The sequence below is a fragment of the Corvus moneduloides genome, chromosome 3 (genome assembly GCF_009650955.1).
Source record: "Corvus moneduloides isolate bCorMon1 chromosome 3, bCorMon1.pri, whole genome shotgun sequence".
Taxonomy (NCBI): Eukaryota; Metazoa; Chordata; class Aves; order Passeriformes; family Corvidae; genus Corvus; species Corvus moneduloides.
The window spans coordinates 27,582,735-27,607,228 of NC_045478.1; the positions used below are offsets into that span (position 1 = coordinate 27,582,735).

The window sequence follows — 24,494 nt, forward strand, 5'->3', positions numbered from 1 at the left end:
GGTTCAGTATGAACAGTTAACTCCCTTTCTCACTTGAATTAAAATCAGAGCTGTAACACTTTTGATAAGCTTCTTCAAATTTAGTACTAGCAAATGTACTGAAAAACAGCAATGAATCATCCAAAACCGTCCCTTCCATCCCGATGCTTAAGAAATCAATGTAATTTACATTTCTAGCAAGATGAATTTAGCTGCGTGCATCTTCGTCATGATAAACGCCTTTTTCCTTATTTTTCTGCATTCGATGAAAAAACTCAGGTTCTACACGAACTAAGCTAATTCTTTGCCCTAGCCCAAATCAACAAACAAATAAAAAGGTAAAGAAAAGCAGAAGCTTTAAATACGAAAACACATCGAGACATAAATCACTGTGTCCGCACTGCACTCGAAAAGCGACTTTTAAACACACGAGAGCGCCTGTCACACACTGGTGAGGTGACACCGTATTTATATTTATAGCACAAGCCGCCCACGTCCGTTCCCCCCAGACCGACCCACGCAGGAACGCGAGGCCACCAGTCCTCCCCACCTGGCCGCCAGCGCCTCCCGGGTCCGCAGTCGCCACACCCGGTGGGGCGAGCGGCCCGAGCGGGTGCGGCGGCACGGCGCGGGGAGCACTGCCCTACCTTTGTATCTCTCTAGGACATCTTCGTAGGCTTGCAGGTACTCCTGCTCCTCGGCGTAGAAATACGCGCCAGGGGAGAGGTAGCCAGCCATGGCCGGCAGCTAGCCCAGCCCTGCCCGCCTGTGCGGCTCCGAACGGCCGGCAGCCTCGGGGGCGGCACAAGAAAAGCCCCGGCAGCAGCGGGTGGGGGGCGGCGCTGCCAGCCCTGCCGAGGAAACGCCCCCGCGGCCGCTCGGGTTTCGGTAGCCGCCCCTCGGAGCGCGGAGGGGGCGGCACCAGCCCGGCGGCGGCCGCCGCCTCCCCGCCGCAGACCCCGGCTCCAGCCCCATCGCCAAGGCACCGCCTGCGGGGCCGACGAGCTCCACCGCCGCCTCCCCCCGCGACGAGCAGGGTGGCGGCTGCCGGGGCGGGGACGCGGCGCCCGCAGCACTGACGGAGCCGGTGGGGACGCTGCACTCACGGGCAGGGACCGAGCAAGGAGGGACCCCAAGCCGGCAAACAGCCGGGGCGGGAGCCTCGCTATCCCGGCGGAGGGGCGGGGCGGGGCGGGCGCGGCCCCGCGCAGGTGTCACCGCCGCGCCTGCGTCCCCTCGCTGCCCCTCAGCCCTGACCCCGCCGCCGCGCCCGTTCCGGAGCAGTCCCTGCTGCCCTGCCCCCGGCCCGCCGGTCCCCTGTCCTGCGCACCCTGCCCGCGGGCGGCGGCGGCGGCGAGATCGGCGGGCGGCCGGGCCGGCTCCGCAACCCCCCCACTCGCGGCTGCATCCTGCGGCTGGTGCGAACCCGGCTCGGCAGCGCTGCCCCCGCTAATAGCGCCGCTAGGATGGGTTACCCTGGGAAATAGTGTCCCGGGAGAGCACCTACGGAGGCGCATATATAATCGGGGTGGTTGGGGACCGCCGCATCTTTCTGGGATTCGTTTACAGGCGGTTTCCAGCTTTCGCCAGGGAGATGCGGACCTCCGCCCTATTTTCGACATCAGTTGTCGCCGGGCCGCGGACCAGAGCCCGTCGGCGCCTCCGGCACACCGGGGCGTCTCCGTTCCGGTCCCCGTCCGCCCCGAGCGCAGCCCCAGCCCCGAGCGGACAAAGACCGGCGCCTGGTCCCCCGCCCCTCGGAGCATCATCGGCCGCCGCGGCCTCTCCCCGCGCTGCGGGCGGTCCCGCGCCGCTTCCACCCAGGGCGGCCGGGGGCTGCCTCGGCCTTGTGGGCCGAAAAAAGCGCCGGCCCCGCTGAACCGCCCCCCGCCGCGGCTGCAGCCCCCGGCCGCTGATGCGTTTTCGCATGAAAGTTTAATGGGCGCACCTGCGCGTGTTTCGGCTCGCCTTCCACACGCATCAGTTCACCCAGCCGGAAAAGGCGGCCAAAGAGCTTAGTCACCGCCCGGCGGGGCCGCGCTCTGGAAAAGAAGGGATGGGGGTCCCTCTGGCCCCCGGCCGCCCCCTGCCCGGCTGCCCCCGACCGCGCCTTACCGGCGATGCGCAGCACGGCCCGCTCGGCGGGGTCCAGCACTGAGCCGCCGTGGATCTTCCGCTTGGACCGCTCGTGTTTGGGCAGGTTCCAGGGCAGCGTGTCCCCCGGCGCCGGCGACACCGTCCCCGACCTCTGGCTGAAGTCCTCCTCGTCGGAGAAATCGGCGGAGGATGACATGGAGCATCGGTAGGACGCGTTGCCGGAGCTCTGCACGGGGAGACAGACAGACAGACAGGATGCGTGGGGAGCAGCTCGGGACGAGGGGCCTCAGGTGGCGCCGGCGAATACCCGCCCGGCGTGGCGTGGAAAAGCATCTCACGGGAAAAGGAGGATAGGGGAGAAGGCCGCCGCTCACCATTGCTGTGAATTTAGAGGGGAAAGGGGTGCGTGTGCGGAGTGCCGAGGGTGATCCTCCAAAAAATAGCCGGTCTTAAGCGAGAGTGCATTTGGAGGGATGTCGGGGTAGAGCCGTGGCCTCCGGCTAGGCAACCAGCTCGCAAATGAGCCTCCCACTTCCCAACAATAAACCCAGCAGCAACAACAGCCGAAAAAAAAAAAAAAAAAAAAAAAAAAAAAGCCAACAGCAACCTTCCCGGCTACAGATCGATGGCGTTTGGCTCCCCCGCCAGGACAAGGGGAAAAATTGCCATCACCGAGCTACTGGTAAATCCGCCCCTGGGACAGACCCAGGCCCGCCAGGAGCCAAGGCCGGGCTCTTTTATTACCGCCCCGGGCCCTCTCCTGCCCCGCGTTCCCGGGGACAGCCCGGCACGGCTGGCTAACGCGGACGGAGGGGAGCAGGGAAGGAAGGAACACAATTTCTCAGAGCAGCCCCTTTGGGCAGCAGGGCACGATGGGCAGCCTTCGGTCGCACTTTGCCAGGTGGCTTCGGCAAACAAACGACTGATCTCGGCGTTTATAGACTGTATCGACTTTTAGGGTTCCCAGCTACTCAAAAAAGAACTCTTCCAGAAACGTAAATAAACACTGATGCAGTGCAGGGAGAGGACTGCTGCCATTTCTGACTTCCCCGTTTATGGTAAAGTGGAAAACAGAGATGTGTGAACAGTAGCAGTTCGGCACCATGTTGAAATTTAAGGTACATCATTAAACACAGGTTATCAGCATACAATGGACAGCAAGGTGCTATTCTTTCTACTCTGTATTTTCTGATTTCTGTAAGGATTTGTGGTTTCTCCAAGGCACCAGACAAGAAAATGATGGGTTTGTCATTTTATGTGGGAGCTACTGTTACAGCCTTTCAAAAGTGCAACCTGATGCTCATCAAATTATGTTAATTTTAGGTGTGTGCTGTTGTCAACTTTTACAGGTGTAGTAGAATCATGGAATTACAGAATCGTTTGAGTTGGAAGGGACCTTTAAAGACTATCTAGTTCCAACCCCCTTGCTGGGGGCAGGGACACCTTCCACTAGACCGGGTTGCACAAAGCCCTTGCATCTAACCTGGCCTTGAACACTTCCACAGCTTCTCTGGGCAACCTGTTCCAGTGCCTCACCAACTTCACAGTGAAGGATTACTTCCTTATTATCTAACCTAAATCCACCCTCTTTCAGTTTAAAGCTGGCATATTTTGTTACACAGCAACAGCTCCTTTCAGCCATTCTAGATTCCAGATTTGATACGAAACCAGATAGTATTTTAGACTTGTATTTTAGCCCTTTTCTTAATTTTATTTTTTTCTATTAAGGGGCTTAAGGGGTACCTTTCCTTAAAGAAGAAGTTTGTACAGTGATTGAGATCTGATAAAATTTATTGTTGCTGTCTGAATTTTTTTACTGTCAGTTGTCATGGGGGGGGTATTTTACCCATTAAAACTCAGAATCTGCATAATCCAGAGAAACAACATGATGCAGTCTTTGCTCTGCATAGAATTAACAATAATATACAGTTAAATAATCTGCTATAATAAGAGGAGATACTTTATTAGTGTTTTTTCCTTCTGACCCCCTTCACTTCTATCCCAATTCTCTTTTCTCCTTCTACAGTAGTCCATGGTGATGTTCCAGATGTGAGAGTTGAGAGGGAAGGAATGAATACATAAATCAATTAACCAAATGCTTGTTCACTGTATTGTGACGTGGAGAGAGCAAAAGGTAAGTGCAGAAAAACAGAAACATGAGATGTCTGATACCAGCTCTGATTGCCTTCATAATTAGTTTTAGCACAGAGAATATTTTACTGTCAGTTTGTATAATAAACTAAAACTGGATCTCATAAAGCAGGATGGTCATATATAGGTGTCTTCCTGATACAAGCTGGAAGTGCTCAGCTTGCTGCAGGGCACTTTGCTGTACCAGCTGGGGCTACCAGGGCCCTTCATGTGCTTAGTCAGGGATTGGGTTCTTTGAGCCTGTCCTTAGCTCCAGATTTTGCCACAGAAGAGAAAGTGTTGCCTTTAATCCCAGCTCTGAACATTCTGCTTCAGGCCTGTACTTTCTTTTGGCTGATCAGCAACCCTCAATATCTTTGGATCACACAGACCCACAGAGACAGATCCTGGCTTTCAGCTTGTTCACCTTTTGCATTTCTAGCTTATAATATGAAAGTTGGAAAAAGCCAAAACACAGTGTTGTGAGGTGCTATAGCAAGAGTTTGTTAGTATTTATGTAGCAGCTTGAAACACGCAAGAATAAAGTACAGTAGCAATTACTATTGAAGTTTTGGGGGAAAATCTCTCAACTCTCAGATTTATACTTGAAAGCAAGCTATAAATTTTATCCAGTAGAATTTCCTTTTCTCAAAAGAGGCTTTCATAGCCCATTATTATTTTTGATAACATCTCCTCCTACCCATAGAAGCCAAAAGCACTGTGAAGTGGTCGTTCATTATGCACCATCAGTCTATTGAGATGTCAAGTTTAGGGAAAAGGAATCTGCCTTTTAATCAGCTCTGCTACAATACTGGAAGATATGCTATGTGAGAAGAACCCACTCACATATTTTATGAGAAATCAAGCTGAACAGGCAATGGTAGAGCAGTCTTTGGCATCTAAGTGTATTACAACTAGCTATCTGCTTTTAAGTTATCCTACCTTAATTAATACATGCAGTAACCAAATGAATAACCAAAACCCACTTTAGCTTTTAATTCTTCAAGAACCATGTTGTTTCCTTTTTAGAACAATGTTCTAAAGCTCAGAAAGGAGTTTTTAATAACAGCAAAATCTAGAAAACATTAAGAAACGTCAACTTTAACTTAATTACAGTCTACTTTCTTATTCAGCATGGAGATACTTCTGAGTAATGTGTACACAGGTATTGAGCACATAAGTATTTTTGACTTTGCTATTCCAAAGATGTTTATAATGAACTGAACAACTTTGCTTGACTAAATTAACAGCTTTGATAAGAATTCTGTAATTGTTCCCTTTTTGCACAGGCATTGTTCAAAACGTGTACCATTCATCCCACTGGACTCTATGTTTCTAGCATACACCTTTTCCATGATAGAGCTGTAAGTCCCAAATAAGCATTCCATTATCAGAGCAATTTTAAAAACACAAAATAATGCAGAACATCTGTACTTTTCTGAAAAAGGTTCCTGGCCAATTAGGACAACACATGAGAAAAAAAGGCTATCATATTCTGTTAAAATCAAAATATGTAAGGCCCTTCTGTTATTTCTCTATAAAGCACAGTGCTGTGCGCAAGTGAAAAACATAACAGTAATAATACACAACGCTTTTGGGGGGGCTACGTGAGTGAAGTGTCTTTTATATCCGCTAAAATATTGATCATCCTTACTTAGCCTACTCTTAGGGACTCAGCAAGGGTCAGAGCTTGACTGCTCTTAGCTTGACAGCCTCTAAGGTCACAGCCCAGTTGCTATAGCTGCTTATTCTCTGTCTCCGATTACACACTGCTGCTGCTCAGCAGCCCGAAGGGCTCTCTGCAGCCTCTGTGGCTGCTCCGCAGGAGCGGCTCCACCTGCAGCGCAGTCGTGCGCGGGGCAGCCTGGGCGCCGAAGCCCCTCGGTGTCCCGGGAGCTCAGCCAAGCGGAGCTGGCGGCGTGCAAAGCCCGGGATTGCCGTGGCACGGTTCGCTGCCGGTGCCGCACGGGGGTGCGCAGCGCACACGAGTCCCCGGGAGCGGAGGGCTCCGCGGCAGCGGCGCAGCGAGAGCCGAGCTCCCTTTGCTGCTGCGAAATCAGGTGATTGCAGCAGCCGCCGGAGAGTCAGGCTTGCAAGTGCGCTGTAAAAGCGAGCTGGTTTCCAGTAACGGGGATGATTTCAAAGAAGCATTTAGCATACTTCTTGTAAGAGGGATTCGGCCAAGTTCCAGGGCATGATTTCCCTTGAGGGAAAGCAGTGTTGTTTGTCATAGGTGAGGCACTGCAGAAGATCAGGTGGAAACTGAGTGGAAGATGGTGTAGCTGGCAAATGCTGTAGAGTAATGCACACCATCAGAGACCAGGTAAGCCACCTGTAAATAGGAGCTGAAAGGGTCAAGGTGGGCTGTACACTGTCATGCCTGGGTGAGGAAGCATTAGCCGAGGTCAGGTTTTAAATTCGGTCAGGCAAACCAGCTGGGAAAAGCTGCTGCAAGTCTGACACCAAATTATCTTCATTTTGCAAAAGTTCCCCAACCCTATGACACATCAGAGATTGTGCTGGCCCGCTGAATTCTAATCAAATAGCTTGTACTTTCACATTTTATCTTTAAGAAGATTGTCCACTGCAGTGAGCCCTTTCATGCTGGTTTTTGGAAGCTGTGGGAAGTACAGGTCAACACCGACTGACATTTAATTTTGAGTTTAGTTATGAGTTATTTATATTTCACTTACACTAAACTATCTCAAAATTCCTGGAATATATTTTTTTTTCTTTTATTATATTCATTGAGGGAAATGGATAAAATATCAACAGAAATGAAGCACTGGAATAATGATTTTAGTCAGTGTGTTTCAGCAAAATTCCTTCTAATTTAAAATAATTTAGAATATCAATTGAAAGTAACAGGCTATTTTTGTCCTTTAACATCCCAGACTGAATGATATTAAAGTAGATCAACTTTTAAAGTAAAATAACTTAACAAATTTAAGGCAAAATCTAGGGCAACTGAATGTTCCCATTAGTAAATCTTTACCACTTTAACCTGATTAGATGATAATGCAATGCAGAATACAAAACATCCAATGTATGTAATCAGGCTATGCGAGTCCCTTGGGACTGCATGTTGTCAGAAATGATCAAAATTCAAAACAGACACACAAATGAAAGTACAAACAAGGATACGTAAAACCAATGATGATGAACTTAAAAGAATCACCATTGTAAATGTAGATATAGGAAATTAGTATTTTTCTCTGGTTCTGTGCCACTCACTTATGAGGACACCCATACTTCCAAGTGCCTATGTTATCAGGAATACAAAAATTACTGCAGAGTTTCTGGGTTTGTATTTAATGTTATAAAACGATAAGCAGAAAGCTGGAAGGCAAATATACATCTGAAAATTCTGAAACTCCTGATCACCCAGGGTCTGGCTCTATGTTAAACTGTCTTTGCAAACAGGTAGGCTTTTCAAACACCAAGACAATATCTACTTGCTTTGCAGAGAAAACTTACATTCTTGCTTTCTAAAGGCAGGAGAAGATGGAAATAAGCATTCAGTGTTTATTCTATCACATGCATTTTTGAGTCTTTGATTTTATTTACACAAGGAAATTCTCATGGTTTCTTAGGCTTTCAAAAGAAGGTGGGGCATTTTCTGGATGCTAGCAGATCAATCTCTATCATTCCCCCACTTTGAAAATAAAATTATGGATGAAATTTTCCTGGAAGAAATAGGTTATTTGAGGACATGAAATTCAAAATGGATAAAGAGCTAGATCCACTTATGCATTTGGGTGTTGCAATTCAGTTTTGTAATATCCAACTATGTCTATTGGATAGCCACCTACTTACATATCTAAAAGAGACGTGATGCAAAACTGAGCTTTTGGTAGAACCAAGCAGTCAGAAAAACTGGTCACTCGGGATGATGAAGCATCTCATTCTTCAGGGGCATAAGGCATACCCAAACCTTCTTCTGAAATTGGTCCTCAGTCGTGTTTCATAACAGCAGACAGCACTACTGTCTTTTGATCTCTAAGGGAAGTGAAGTGGCTGTTTGTCTTTTCCTTATTATCAAAAGAAGCTTGAGGCCTAGGCTCAGACCCTCACCTCCCAGCAGCCAATCTGAAGACTATTCCTCAACAACCTCCTGGTTGAGGAAAAATGGTTAAAAAAATAAAGTTTAAGATTTCTGGACGTAGAACGGGAAAAGAGGAAGGAGCATAGCCGTTCCACATCAGAGCACACAGTGCTCTCTGGGGAGATGGAAGTGCTGGGCTCTGATCCCTGCTCTGATGACTGCTTCTACATTCTATTTTAAGTAGTGATTGGGTAAAATATTGAAGTAGTCCTTGAATGGGACATATGCAGTGGGAGCAACAGGAACCACTGTGCAGCTCATGTATGAATTCTGCAGAAATACACCAAATTACAAGCACTTATCGGTCTGAAATAATACCATCTTCTAGTAGCTAAAAAAAGAAATTAGTGAATATTACACTACAACAAGTAGAGCTTCTGCTGTCAGGAGCAGAAAGCTGGTAAATGCTCCACATTTATAACTCCCTGTTAACTGTGAGATTGAGCTGAGGGATCAGATACTGTCAAAGCAATCTTCACAGATCTCAGCAACATCCACCAAGGAAGATAGTCATCAGAGAGAAAAGCAAGTATGTTGCTGAGCAAGGAAAACCTGCTTGTTATTTTTTCTTTTTCAAATGAATATGTTGAAAAGCAAGGCATACTTCCTGCAGTGTAACCAAGACCTGCATGCAAGTGGGGCCAAACAATATTCAGTTTAATAACTGTGCCAAAGCCATTAGTTCTTTTGAAAAGCTTCTTAGTAAAACTGCTAATAAAAATGTGGATTCTTTCTGAATGTCACTTTAATAATATCATCAACATGACAGCCATGATATGTTATGTATTAAATCCATTCCTTTATTCCTCATCTATTTCCTCTACTTCATTTTTCAATATGAACTGCAGGATTTAATCTTGGAAGAGCTTACCTACATTATAGAAGCCAACAGAAAGGCACTGAAGATTTTGCAGATGTGGAAATAATATTTTGAGCTCTGAGTATCTGAGAAGTTACAGCATGGAGAATAGGTATTTTATTAGTTGTTATGCTAAAACCATCAGGAAAATATCAGTGCTCTTCTGTTATAATTATCTTTATCTTGTTTCAAAACTAATGCTTCCTATATTAATACCTAAAATATCAGTATTTCATGTTCTCACAATGATGAATTATTTCTGTATAAGAAATGTATATACCTTACATGACTTTTGAATGTAACTGTTGTAAAAAAACTTCCCATTATGTAAAAATAAATTTTGCGTTAATTTTTAATTGCAGCTATTTTGTTTTTATTCAGATATGGCAGACCCTGATCCCCCTGGGCTGCCAGACACAAAAGAACATAACATGACAAAATAACTAAGATTTGAGGAAGGCACACAGAGTTTTATTCTGCCTACTACACCTACAAGGCCAATCAAGTAACAGAGGAAGAGTCTGGAATAAATCATCTAGCTTCAAATCCTTTTCTCAACCTCCTAAACCTTTCATTGTGGACTGTATTATATCATATATTTATGTTTTAATAGCAAAGTAAATTACTCTTGCTATAGAAGGTATAGCAGAGTACGGAAACACTCTGGAAAGCAAAGAGCAAATTAAATTTCTAAGTAGCTTTTGAACCTCTGATGGGCATAGATTGTTTTCAAGAAAAAATAAAAAGAGGACGTAGAAGAATTTTTTTTTTAATGGCATGAAGAAAATCTAAAACAGTAGTACTGATGTTCTGCTTTTAGTAATAACAGTTAACACTCCTGACTTATAAGTTTCTCTCCTTATAGAAATAAACAAGTTTTCAGACTGTTTCAGTTCCATGTTTTAGAACTAAATTTGAAGAAGCAATCCAGCAATCAATCAACATTTAACTATATGAAAATACATATTCTTATAATTACACACATACTATTAATAATTAAATTATGAGATTTTCTCTTATAAAATCCATTTTTAGTTTCCTTATCTTAAGTTTGCTTGAAAATATTCCCTTCCCAAGGCTTAATTTTCGTTACAATTTTTAGTCAAAGGCTGACTGAGAAGTCTGAGAGCAAGATTATGAAAACATCCAGTAGTTACTTGTAAACAGTAAAAAATATCCCAGTGATCTTTTTTGAGAAGACTGGAGGCTTTGGGATGGATACTTCAAATATGAATATGCTTTAAGCTAGACGTAAGTCTTTTGCCATCTTTGTTAAAAATCTGCCTACATTTGTCAGAGTGATAAGTCTTTGAGGTATAAATATCATCTGCTATGCCTGACATCAGGGAGTATAAAGTAAAGCTTTTAAAGTTTGGGTTTGATCTCTCTACTCTGACAGGAAAACTGCTGCAGAACCTCCTGCTGTCTTGATTACAAGTGATCTTCTAGTTGCCACCTCAACCTTATTCCTGGTCTTTTGGGGTATTTTTGCAACAACAACGTTCATTTCCTTAAATAACCTTTTTGCTTCCCCAGTGTATTCATAGCCTGCATTCTATCTCCTCTCACCTTTTTTTTGGTTTTGCTGAGCAAATTAACTTCTTTTAATCTCTCCTCACCTGCTAGTTCTTCTTTGCAAAGGTAAATAGTTTGATTTAACTATTCCTAGTGTTCAGGTAACTACCAATGTTATTTTACCAAATTTATTTTTTTAAACAAGGCCATGTTCAAATTCCCCAATTAAAATGTCTTCAATGTATAATCTAAAATCCCTTTAGATTGGCACCCCCTAAACAAAGACTCTCTCAGATCTCTTTAGATCTTCCAGACCAATACCCCACCATCACAGAATGAGCAAGCAAATTTCACCCTCACAGCTCTTACCTCCACCCTCGGGACACCTACCATCCCCACCAAGGAGCTGACCAGGATCCTTCCAGCTTGGAGATCCAGAGGAAAAACTAATCTTTGCATTTAATCGTTGCTTGCCATGGTTTCAGGTTGATGGCAGTGTGGACAAGAGGCATGGAGAGCAGGGGGGGCAGGCACTAGACCTGAGAGGCAGGAGGCTGCTTCTTTTCTGCTCTCCGTGACTCGCTCAGCCGTGCTCAGCCAGCAAGAGGAAGCCGTATGATGTGAATGTGGAGAGGACAAACACCGGAACCGGCATGCTGGAGGAAAGGGCTGGAGAAACACACTGGGACTGACAGCCTGAGGGACAAACACAGAGCCTGTCAGAGTCTGGGAGCCGCAGCTGAAAAGCATTCAAGGGAGCAGCAGACTCTGTGGATAAAGACTACAGGAGAAACAGATCTGCAAGGTAACTGCTGGGATTAGTAACCATCAGCGCTGAAGGAAGTGCACTGGGGGAGAGCTAAGGATCTGACATGCTGGCATGAAACTGGTACTGCCTTAGCAAGAGGCTTTGAACAAGGTATTTTAATGAACAAGGAGGGTATGAACTGTGTGTGAGAACGTTTCAGAGAAGACAGACGAGCCAAGGAATGGAGTATGCAACCAGAGGCTGCAGGGAGGCACAGAAATCAAAGAGACTGCTTGAACAAGTGCCTCAGAGCAATGAGAGGACTGACCGGTAGACCTGGGAGGAGCTGTGACATGAAGGAGTGAAACAAGAACTGACAGAGCAAGAGCAGAGGGGCCAAGGTCAGCAGAGGAGTGAGGACTCGCCAGCAAGGAAGGAGTTAGCAGTGGGCAGAGGCAGGTCAGGAGCAGGCTGGAGGAGACATGGCAGAAAGAGCCACACTTGGGAAGAATGAGCACAGGAAAGCACATTCCCCGAAGGACTCTGGAAGGAAAGGGAAATTTCACCCCAACTCCGGCCATGAGCAAATATCTGAGAGTTCCTCTAGAAAAAAAAAATACCTCTTCCCCGTGTTACTGATTCATATGAGGAATACAAATGCCATCAGTCTCTCCCTGAAATCCAACAGAATTTTCCATACTGTAGTTGAAGTGTCAAAACCTGCCAGTGAGCTGCACAGCAGAGCTTTTCCAGTTTGTTTTTAACAAAAGTAGGAAATTAAACACAAAGTTCCTGTTAAAATACTTTTCTTAAGGCCGAAAAGTTAAGTACTAAAATGTTTCCAAATCCCAGACTTAAGGTTCACCATGCAGCCTTGGTTCAGCCTGTTTATTTGTATATTATGCTGTAGTCATAATGATGTGATCATATACTATTACACTCTCAGTAATGGTCTCAATAAAAGTCTTGCTCTTATTTAGGGCAAATGATTGGTGATATTTACTCCAGAAACAGTTATTCAGTATTTTGTTTGTTATCCTCAGTTTAATGAGCAGCCCTAGAACTTAACTTACTTCATGTTCTTCAAATACTGCTGTGAAGGAGGAACTGTTATTTAATAGACTGTTTTGTGGTGCTCATCACTACAGTAGTATGCTTCAATCCCAATTACACAGGATGCAAACTGAACCAGGAGGTCAATTTTTTTACCTAGGTCAAATCGAGATGCCAGCGATCTGACTTTTAAGAGCTATTAAAATTACGTATCAATAATACTCAGATTACAGCACACACAGAGTTCAGTGGTGCATGGCAGCTTGAGAACGTCTGTAAACCAAACCACATGCTTTGATTCAGGCACTTAGAAAATGGCAGATAAAAAAATGTTTTAAACCAGCTGTTGAGTTCATTTACAATGACCCTGTGCCCACCCTTCAACCTCCAAGGCAGCACTCACTCTTTTAAAAGAAATAAGAGATCCTCTGTCTTCCTGCAATCTCCTGTTTTATTCATTTATACGCTTTACAACTTCTGCAGCAGAACTCCTACACATAAGAGTCATCCTAAGAGCACTTCCACCCTATGATGAATGCAGAGTACATTCTGTGAAAAACCAGTACCACCATCATACAATTAAAGTCTGTATGACAACACAGATGCATAATCCACTGAAATAAAACTGCACGTGTAACCTTAATTCCAGCGGTTCATAATATCTGAATACTTGCCTCTGCCAAACTATTCTTTTAACATCACACCCATGTGTAGTGTTATATATAAATACAAATGGATAAGGGAGTCCCTGCTATATAAAGATGTACTTTTATGTGCCACAGTAGGATGTTACACAATACAACTCTGAAGAGTGACTCCTGTGGCAGTGAAGGAAAAGGAAACATCTGCACTTAAGCTATAATTACTATGCATCTGTGAGACAATTACTGGTCATTTTAAGTTGTGCAAACAACATTATCAACAAGATCAGACTGATTATTTTTTTTAACCTGCTTTCAGCTACTGTACAGAATTTACCATTTATAATCACATACATAAAACATTTCTTCTTACAGTTAAGACTGCTAGCACATTTTAGCAGCTTAGGTTTCTATTACTAGCTCTCACAGAAGGACACTGGGATTTAAAAAAGAAAAATTATGAACAGCTAAAAATTTAATTTCTCAGTGAGGCTATGCTGCATGCATGTAGTAAAATTTTATCAATGAACACAAAATCCTAGTTAATAGAAATCATGGCAAAATGACAGTGGCAAAAAAAAATTATTAGACATTTTTCAAGTCAGAGTTTTACAACTCTATTTCTTTGAAAAAACAGTTGAAGAATATTTTCTCTCATTCACTTCTAATTTAGTAGCAAGTTAGCTTCAGCTCCAAGGACCAAGGGTGCACTTTGACCCTCTTTGAACAATTTAGATTGAAGAGAGTTAGACTGGTTTAAGCTCTCATCCCATTTTCACTAAATAAGCGTTTGCCCTGGGAATGAAAATTGACTCAGACAAAATAAAAATGGTATGGAATCAGCTCACCTATCAAGACAAATCCTGCTATATTAGAGGGCTTTGCCCACAGGTACAGGATGATTTGCAATGGTATACAGAAAAATAACACAGATTTGATGCAATTTTCAACCACATAACTTTAAATCTAAGTAAATACACTCAGAACAAGCATGATCTGCCACCACAGGGGACAGTCAATTCAAATGACCTTAACACTCCAAATAAGAGCTAGCATTTAACTGAAGTCAGTTAAAGTGCTCTAAATACAGATTTGTACTGCTACTGCTATGCTTATTTCTGTGTCTTTTTCCATACATGTGTCATCAATTATTAGCACTATTGCAATTAACTTGTTTCTTCTGTACTGTGCTTGATAGCTGTAGTAACTCACCTATACAAAAAAATCAGTAGAAAGACAACAATAATTTTAAATCCCAGATCTAATTCTTAACATATCACTGCTGTGTTTTAGGAAAAAGTAGTTTTAACATAGTAAAGCAATCGCCTCCCTGGCCTAGTGAAACCCATGGCAATACACCTTTAAGAAATCCCTTCAAAAGCCTAAACTGCCTAGGAGCTGGGCAAAAGGAGTGGAAGAAACAGGCAATTGCTATAACGCAATGGATGAGCTGCAGGGTGGAGAGGGAAAAGCAGCCAAGAGGAAATTGGGAGCAGGCAGCAAGGGAGGAGGTCATAGAAGATGGAAGAACAGCAGGAAAATGAACTCTTTGGGCAAAACTGTTTATGAAGAATTTATCAGTGAGGAATTACTTGCTATCAGAAAAGTAATAAAACACAGTAGTCCAAAAAAGAGATGTAAACAGTCTCTTGGTAGACATGTGTATGCCTGGAAAAAGAACTAACTTCAAAGTCAACCCAATGGCCACAGAAAGCTTTCTCTTCGTTTCAAACATGACTGGATTTAGCATTAATAGTCATATTTGCAAAGATCCTAGCACCTAAAATAGGTGCCTTGAGGTATTTTTAAAAAGTTTAAGATCACCAGATGCTTAAATCTTGTTTAAAACTTTATGAAACCATCACCTAATAAACTGTCAGGAGCTTCTCATCAATGTATTTTAAGTGTTTGTCCTGGTTTCAGCTGTGGTAGAGTTATTTTGATTCCTAGAAGCTGGTACAGTGCCATGTTTTGGATTAAGGGTAAGAATAATATTGGTAACACATTGATGATTTAATTGTTGCTGAGCAAGGTTGACACTACATCAATGACTCTTTTTCATGCTGCCCTCCCTGCACAAGAAGCTGGGAGGTGACACAGCTGGGACAGCTGACCCCGACTGATCAAGGGGATGTTCCATACTATATGGCATGATGCTGAGCAACAAAACTGGGGGGAGGTGCCTGGGGCTGGCAGCCTCCTGTTCAGGGACTGGCTGGGGATCAGTCAGCAGGTGATGTGCGACTGCATTGGGCATCACTTGTTTTGTACATTGTTTTACAATTATTATTATTTTCCCTTCCTTTTCTGTCTGATTAAACTTTCTCTCGACCCACATGTTTTACCTTTTTCTCATTCTCTCCCCCATGCTACTGGAGAGAGTGGGCAGACTCCCAGCTCTGTGGTGCTGTTTGTGTTTAGCTGCCTGCCAGGTTAAACCAAAGCAGTCTTAAAAATGAAATAAAAAATGCAGGTTTTGTTTCCCTTTTTATAAGAATTCACATGTTCCCTTTGTTTCTTCATTATGGCTGTGCTCAGGTTGTCCTGAGAGAGGACCCATGCATGTGTGTGTGCACACTTGCATGCAGAATCTGACAGCTCACAGCTTTGTCATACGTTTGAGAACGTTAATTTAATGTTAATAAAAATGCTGAAAGATGGTATGATAATGTTTTGCCAAGTTTGCTTCTAAATGCAATTCACAGGAGATACAATCCAGCATGAGCAGATGTCTCCAAAAGAGAGAAGATATGAATGCAATCTATAGATCAAATAGCTAATAGTTGGAATTAACCAAGTCTTGTGCGGGGTGCTGGGCAATTTTTGCATCTCATATGTTTTAGGTCATTCAAATAGCATGTAAAGGACATCATGGTATTGGAAAATTAATATATAACATCAGAGTAAGAATAAATGGAAATTAATGAAATGGATATTATTTAATGAGATATATTAAAAACTGCTAAAAAGCCCTCTAGAACAACTTTATCCATATAAAAAAATTATTCTCAAGTAAGGTGTCAACAAATACTGAGACTTCTACAACTTATTTGGGATCAGATGTTTTAAAAAACTCCTAAGTGTTTTTCATACAGAATTCTAATACTGGTTTTCCCACGAGTTTTAAGGCTTAAACACATATAAGTAAAGACCAGGATAGCTGAAAAGACCATGAGTGGGACAGTTTATGGCTTTACATGCATTAAAAATTGATCAAACTTTGATTTCATGGTTTCTTCATCAGGGTCTTTACAGTGCAAGTTTCACTTCAGCCATGGGATTAGTCTCAGTGGAGCCAAATGAAGCTGCTCACATCAGGTTTTTTTCACATGTGACCTCCCAGACATCTGACCTCTTTCTGGTTTCCTTGTACTGACTTGTAGCAATGCTGCACCCACCCCTAAGGAGATAAATTGCTTCAGCAAAGGCTGGTCTTCAAAATAATTAGAAACAGGTAAATTAGGAGACTCTGAGGGATACCTACAATCAGCAGTGCTTCTTGAGATTATTTGTCATCAGTTTATTCTTTGTAGGTTACTTCAGAGATACTTTTTTTTGTAACACTATTCAGTAGATAATCACCTCATTATATGCTGTTGCTACTGTTCTGGGGCAAAATAGACCATCTTTGGATGTGTAAAGTACAAGACTTTTGAGTAGAAAGAGGGCTTTCACATCTGAAAGTGAAGAAAATAAGTTTATTTATGACCCAGTCTCTGTAGTCTCATCTACCACATGTCTTAGAGTGATCATGACAAACAGAAGTGCAAATTTTGGTACCACATCTCATGATCATAAATAATCCTTGGTGGCTGCATGAGTGGGTCAGTTTAGGAGCCCTTCAAATTGTTTAACAACAGAGATGTTAAAAGACTCTGCTTTGGCAGCATCTCTTTTCAATTATGTTCATAGATATATAAACATTTTTTGGCAGAACTGTACATCTAACTGACCCCACAGCTCAGAAGCCACATGTGTTTACAAAAACTCAAGGCCACCTATTAATAATTTTCAGCATTTTATACTTTGCTTCAGAGCAGACCGCTATTTAAAATATAGATAATATTTCCAAAATGCTTGTAATAGAACCCTCAGTTTAAAATCTGCCCTGGAGAAGTATTACTAGACAGCAGCAAGCTCACAAGAAGAGACTTTGGGACATCCTTCCACACCTTCAGAAAATGTAATTACCTATACAGAATCAGGTACCCAGTTTGTGAAAGGAGCAATATGTAACACTCCCTTGACTTGCATGTAATCACCCTAAAAACCACAGTTGTTTGTTCTCAAGAGTGCTTCATTGTGTTCAAAAATTCAAAGTACACCTCAGCAATAGGTATCTGTACTCTCCTTCATATGAAGCTGATGTAAAACTGTCACCTATAGAGAATGTCAGCCCAAATAATACAGCCACCAATGAGAGGGTGACCTACAGGGCATGAGATATAACAATGTGCCCTAAAAGGGTAAGCCACCACACTCTGTTCATGTTGCACTAGAGTAAGATGAATAAAAGTGAAAATGCCTTATAAATTTTGCTTGGCAAGGATCAATATTAGCACAAAATATATTTAATGTCCCCATTAATGACCTGGAAGGTGTAGAAAAAACAATTAAAATTTCAGAGAAAACAAATGTTCTATTTCTGCAAACGTCTCCTCATGTACATATTCAAGTGGAGCAATTATTGTCTTCAGCGGGAGTACTCCTATCCAAACAATTACAACTAATTTAGTTCTGACAAGATCAGGAACAATACTGGAAAGATCTCAGATTGCTATGCAGGAAGTAAGAAATAATACAAGCAAATTCAGATAATTATAGCAGCAGCTAGGAAACTGCAAAACAAGATTTAGACACAACAAACCCAACCAAATACAAAATAGTCTAAATTAGCAAGAATAAGAAAGCCTAGCATCGAAATATCCACCAAAGCTTTAAATTAAATATCTGAAAAGTCTTCATGACTATATCTTAATATGACAACAACACAGGCTAACATATTTCAGGACTTAAAATTTCCTCGAACAAAGAAAATGCTTTCCATAAGGTTCTTTTATAGTTACTTTGGAGATACCTTTCTTGTCAGAAAATAGGGACAAAAAGGCATGAGTAAGGAAAAAACAAAAAGGAGAACAGCTTTATGAGGAGAAATCATGTCTTCTGGTTAGCAGATACCATACATTACTTTTTTCAAGTGATGACTAAGCAGAATATGGCCATAATGTAAACATCAAGATGACAGATTATTTATTTAGAGTGGTTCAAGTGGGCAGAGCTAGGAATAACAGGGGGGAAAAGGGGAAAGAAATTATGCAGATTAACAAGAGCATTTCTGGCACTGAATCATGTAAAACTGTACAAAGATGAAGGTCAAAAGTCTCTCAACTTCAAGACATTGAGACTAAGTGGGACGAAGATGTGATAAACTACAGGATGGACATCCTGACAACTGCCTGGAACTTCACAACACTGCAGTGATTTGTCATAGCAATGGCATAAACCTTACTCACCCTGTCACCATGGCATTAATAATACACTCAGAATAACTTACAGTGTCCATGAGAAATTAAATTGGTGACTTATGTTTTCTGGATTGTACTCTAATAAAGATAATTTATTCTTTTTTTTTTTTTTTTTTGTAGAAATGTGAGTTCATCAAGGTTGTAGAAGGAAAGGCTATCAGAAGAACTATATAACTGTATAAAAGATATACTGCAAAAGCAATTTCTGGGAAGTGACATAATGGTGGCAGCACTGAGAGAAGTTTTCTCTAAATCTGGGATTTATTATTGTTTCAGTGGCTGATTTTAGCAGACAGTAGACACATGAAATGATACGAAAGTGAAGTTATATAGTAACACCGCACATCTTCTATTCTTACACATTTCTTTTCTTTTGCTGGTCCTGAAGTTCCTGACACGTTACTGACTTTGGGAAAAAGCAGGGCTTTCTTAGCTTAACTAATCCATTCTTCAATGCTTGTTTTGCTGCTTACACCATTTCTACAGTTTAAGCTCTTTAATTCAGCAGCACTGATGCTCTTTTTCCAACGTTGGTAATCAGTGGCAATTGGTTACAGCCTCAGCAGTGACAGGCAGTCTTACCCTTGGCATAGGCTTACCATGGAAAAAAGTATGATCAATCAAACAAAAAAGGGAATAAAAAAAGGAAACCAGGAGTGGTATGGAAAAAAAGGGTTGATGATGGAAGAGGTGAAGGAAGGACAATGAAGCAGGGAAAGGACCAGAAGGAAATAATGAACAGAGGGAGCCTGGCGGAAGGCTGGAGACCTAGTAACAGAGCTAGACAAGTAGTCTAGAAAGTAAGATAGGATGGGAGTGAAAGGGAGATGGTTGAGAAGAAAGTGACAGCAGATCCTTTAAGAAGAGTAGAAGACAGATCCATCAGATAAAATTAAACCACAGAAGCATGAGCAGTGTAAAATAAATCATGAGTAGAAGCATGAGAGAACAGAGGAAAATGGGGAGTAGTGAAGTGAAAGCAGACAAACAAATTCAGATCATAGGCAAAAATTCTGGCAGTTATTGGCAGCTATGGCTTTCTTTGCACCAGTTTTTTGCTCTCAGGCAATGTAATTCCACTAAGGAATGCTTCCTCAAGCCATCTTCAGAGCTCACTGATAATTCTTGGTGCTCAGTTAACAGCAGTCCAGGAAGGTTGTTAGGTTCTAGCAACTTCAAGATAATCTTTTTTAGGGTATGCTCAATAGTTACCTTTTTAATAATACTAACTTTATAGAAGTTGTTCAAGCCCCTTAATATAAGCACAGAAAAGTTAGTCAGAAAATGTATCAAAGCAATGAGCTCTCATTAAAAAGAGAAATGCATTATACCTTCAGGACAGAATAGGTCTTCACACAAATTTACCTTATGAACTGTGTGTTTCAACAAACTGTTGTATTTCCACACTAAAAGTAGGTTATGAGTATTAAAAGAACTGTGTGTAAATCAAACTGAGGAGCAAAGAATTCTGAGATTTGATCTAAGTTTTGTTGAGCAGAAAGATTGTAAATAGTGTATAAAGTAGAAGAGACTTCAAGATTGGATCCAGTAATGATACTTGGTACATAGCATCACTGATAAACCTGAGTACGGAATTTCAGTAAAATGCACATGTGCTATAAAAACCTGTTAAGAAAAATCACTATAAAACTATCAAATGAAATATCTAATTTGATTATAGTCTATAGTCTAAATATTAAATTAAAAAATCAAAATTCAGAAACCCCTTTTGCAGGACTGGATTATTTTTTAGAGTTATGCATCAACATTAAATACAGTCTTACAAACTTTCATCTGGATTTGCTGCTGAATATGAGAACTGAAAAGGTTTTTAAATCAAGGAATAGAATATGAATAGCCCAAAAATTAGAATTATATTACATGACTGTAATATACTCTGAGTGCTCTATAATATACTTTGAGTGCTGTTTGTCCCTAAAGGTAAAATACTTACAGGTTTTCGAGTCGGGGTAACTTGAACAGAATGGTAAAAGTCTGGTTGGACCCGGCTGCTTTTCTTGATTTTTCTTTTTCTTACAGAAGTTTCCTGCTCACTTAGATGGTGAGCTTCCACTATAGGCTGTGTTTCCTCCAGGCGAGGTGTTACACGTCTTCTGGCATGGCGAGGACTTGATCTAAAGCCCTGTAAGAGAAAAAGCCACCATCGTGTTTGGCATCTCCCAGAATGGAGCTGTGTAACAACAGCAAATCACACAGGATCTGAACAACTCAAGGTACAGGCATGCTCACCTTAAATTAACATAATGTCCATATATACTGCATGTAACAATAAAGAGATGTTGCCGTTGCCAAGTGCTGTTAATATCACATTTGATTTATATTGCTCAATTATATGTATTATAGACACAGCCAGTAGCACTAACTCCTGTTGCTTTTCTTTATAAGCTCACGCTTTTAGTTATTTATAACTAAAAAGTTCTAATTTAAAATTTATAATTAAAATTTTCCAGGTTAATTCTTGGCCTCATGAGAAATGGTTTTAGGGAGCATGGGCTGAAAATGTGGACTTTTTTTCTGAGAATGAAAGTGAAGAAAAATTGGTAGGTGGCAACAATTTATATCACCTCAGAAATATGAGTGTATTTGGCCAAATTAATAAACTCAGGAAAAAATGCCCTTCAGAAATGCTTTTTAGAGGCTTTCTGGGAAAACCTCTGAGCATCATCCAGAATGGCTCATGGCCTTACAGAATTTCATTCCTTTAATGGCAACATGTATAATGCTATCCCTTTATTGCTACCTGCAGAGCATTTACAATGAGCATTCTCTCATTTCACTGAGTCCCCTCAGGAGCATGCACAAGTCTGACAAGGGCCATTTGTACTGAATACAATGTTGGTTGATATTAAACTTGGCCAAGTTGTAAATATTCATTCACTTAGTCGCATCAGCTTTCAGAACAAGTGAGCCAAATCTACATCCTTAGTAACAGTCTGCAGTTTAAGGACTGTATTTCTTTTCGAAACCAAGAACAGATGCAGGAATTCCTAATTTTCTACTTTCTTTTTTTCTTCTAGTAGAATACCTCACTGAAGTCATTACACAACAAAGCCAGCATTTTAGAATCAAACTTCTGCAAGGTTAGATTTTAGATAAAACTGCAGAAATCTATGCTGTGAATCTAAATATCCTGAATTCCTGCCAGCAGAAAACTAGTGGGAGCAGTACATTTCCGTATAAATCTGCTGCTCTTTTTCTCCCCCCTTCCATTAGCTTTCGGGTTTTATGATTTGTTTTGCCTTTTTTGTTGTTGTTTTAATTAGGAAATCATCTCAGAAGAGTTATGCTAAAATGCTGTTATGTTGGTAAATTGAAACCATCAAAAGTATGGCTCTGTGAAATTTGGATTTCCTCCTCTAATGTTCATGAGACTGCAAGGGAAGACAGCAACAGTCTGTTCTGGACACTCAGACAGACAAACAGCTATCTTCATTGTTTAAAGGTGTTCTCCGTTAAGTAAATATACCCTTAAATGGCCAAAAGACACAAATGCACACTTACATAGACATGCTAGTAATTGCTATAAATACACACTGCATGCAACAGATAACGTAAAAAGGTTGAAGTGGAGGTGAAGTAACTTCCAAGTAACAACCTTCAACACATGAACACTGGAGAGGAGGGACAGAAATAGAGCCCAAATCTACTTAGTCAGTCTGGGAGGTTCATGTATGCAGTGCATCAGGGCTGTGAAATACATCTGATGCAAAGGTACAGCCAAAATTTCTTGAATCTTTTTTTATGATCCCTCCTACTCTACTGAAGCAATAGAATCATTCAGACTATAGGTAAGGACAGACCTTGACACTCCATATCTGAATGGGAGCAGGACCCTGTCCATATCAACCAAAGCAAGCCGTGGAACAGTGGAAGCCACTGCAGCCAGCTGATTTAGAAGGATTTCCAAACATTCAAAGACATAAATGTGAGACTCTGCCACACTATTGCAGTGGGAAAGCTTACTGCTCCATTTCCTTTCTACACTGTAAAATAGCTAACAGGTACTTACAATGTATCATTCAACATGATACTAGGGACTATTCAGAATAACGGGAAAAACACAGCTCATGGAGCCTACTATTGCAGAGCTTACTGCTCGTGGAAATTTTCTTTTAGAAAAAAATGCTAGTGTGCATGAGGGATTATTCCATAGTAAGTGCAAATATTCCTTAAGAGACCAAAACACCCAGCAAATCTCTTCCAAATTCTGAAATCAGGATAGATTTTCTAAATGTTAAATGCATTATGTTTTATTTACATGTGAGGGCTACTGGCCAAAGCCTTGTGATATACTCTGCACTGCTCCCTCACCACACTCCCATCCCATTAGCTGGATAAAACTCTTTGGGAAAGTATGTTTATGTAACAGAAGAATTTGATAGAAGCTAAGCAGCTCTGAAAGTGCTTAGAAACACATGCCAAATAGGGATTTAAGTATGTGAGTCTGTCTCACCGAGTGGCGTCACCTCAAAATATGTCAAGGTTTACTGATTATTATGTTTCGATATGAAAAAGTCACCTGTGATTTCCAGAAAAATCTGTTTATAGACAATGCTTCACCTTGATATTTCTGTATTTTTCACTTTTGCTGTTTATTACTACCAAGAAATTGGGATCTTTATCTCTTTAAGAGCTCATCTGCTCCTGTTTGCTGAAGCTTATGCTTCTCTTGAAGTCATAATCTGCCTGCAGTATCACAAATGGTTGCTGTGGGGAGGATTATAATGTGATAAAGGCAGAGGATCATGATTTTGGGTGGAAAATTAATTCCATATCTACAAAGATAAAGTTACAAGGGCAGAGTCCTTAGACCAAAACCCAAACTGCTTACTCATTCCTGAAATGAGACTTTGCCAGAGAAAAGATGCAAATCTGGAAAATTTCAAAATTTGGTAATCAAAAACAAAGACGGGCGTTAAAAGTGATGTAACATATGGTAGCTGCTACTCCTATGCTCAGTGCAAAATTAGGATGGCCAGTGATTCCTTCTAAACAGTGAAATGAACAGAATCTTTTTGTGTCATCTGTGTTATTTATCCCACAGTTTAGCCCAGAATTAAAAACATCATATTAATATAGCAATCAAAATAAAAAACAAGGAAGTCACACAAATATTTGTTTGGCAAAGACAGCACTATTTTAGATGTTAAATCAGTGCCCACAGACCAGCAGAAAAGTGTTACAAAATGCTCAGGGAAGTACAGTACACCACCTGAGACCAAATCACTGAGGAAAAGGTGGAGATTTTAAAATCACATGGATATTACAACGAGGATGCTCTAACACCATTAAGCAATTTGTAGCTTCCAGTACCATGTGAATGCTGTGTCACTGGGCAATGAAAACCTTTTCTTGTTCTTTGCGCTGGGAGGGAGTTGCTCATTCCCAGAACCTACTGCCTGACTCATTTTTGTGCCTGTAACATTCTGAAACAAGGCAAACCAAACAAAACTTCAAACATGTATTTTTAGAAAACCTGTCTTCCAAATACCAAAATAGCTGCACAAAGATTTACCCTAAAGTATCCTTCCTTAAAGAAACAACTCACATAACCACCAGAATCAGTTTTAGACATATCAGAGGAAGACACAAGGCAAACTGAACCTGGAATTATCTACTCCACAAAAATCTTTATGTGCATTCTTCCAGTTAGAGTCTGTTTGAATCCAGGAAGAATGATCTTCCTAATCAAACTCTACAGAAAACAGGAATGGAGAGGTGTCTCTGGAGGCTGGTGCAGAGCCAAAGGCTAGCTCACCTGGTCTCAAATGAGCTTTTCTGTATGAGGAAACAGGCTGGGGAGATCAGCCTATTTTAGCTG

The 24,494-nt window shown here is 41.6% G+C and overlaps 1 protein-coding gene across 1 annotated transcript in view; it reads right to left on the reverse strand.

The window, feature by feature from the left end:
- LOC116442088 (dystonin-like) overlaps positions 1 to 24,494 on the reverse strand; it is a 164,651-nt gene that overhangs the window by 128,581 nt on the left and 11,576 nt on the right. Inside the window, exons 3-4 of the mRNA XM_032104682.1 lie at positions 20,607 to 20,795; positions 2,095 to 2,302 (exon numbers count right to left, since the gene is read on the reverse strand). Coding sequence (XP_031960573.1) covers positions 2,095 to 2,302; positions 20,607 to 20,795 — 397 coding nt within the window. The remainder of the gene's footprint in view (positions 1 to 2,094; positions 2,303 to 20,606; positions 20,796 to 24,494) is intronic.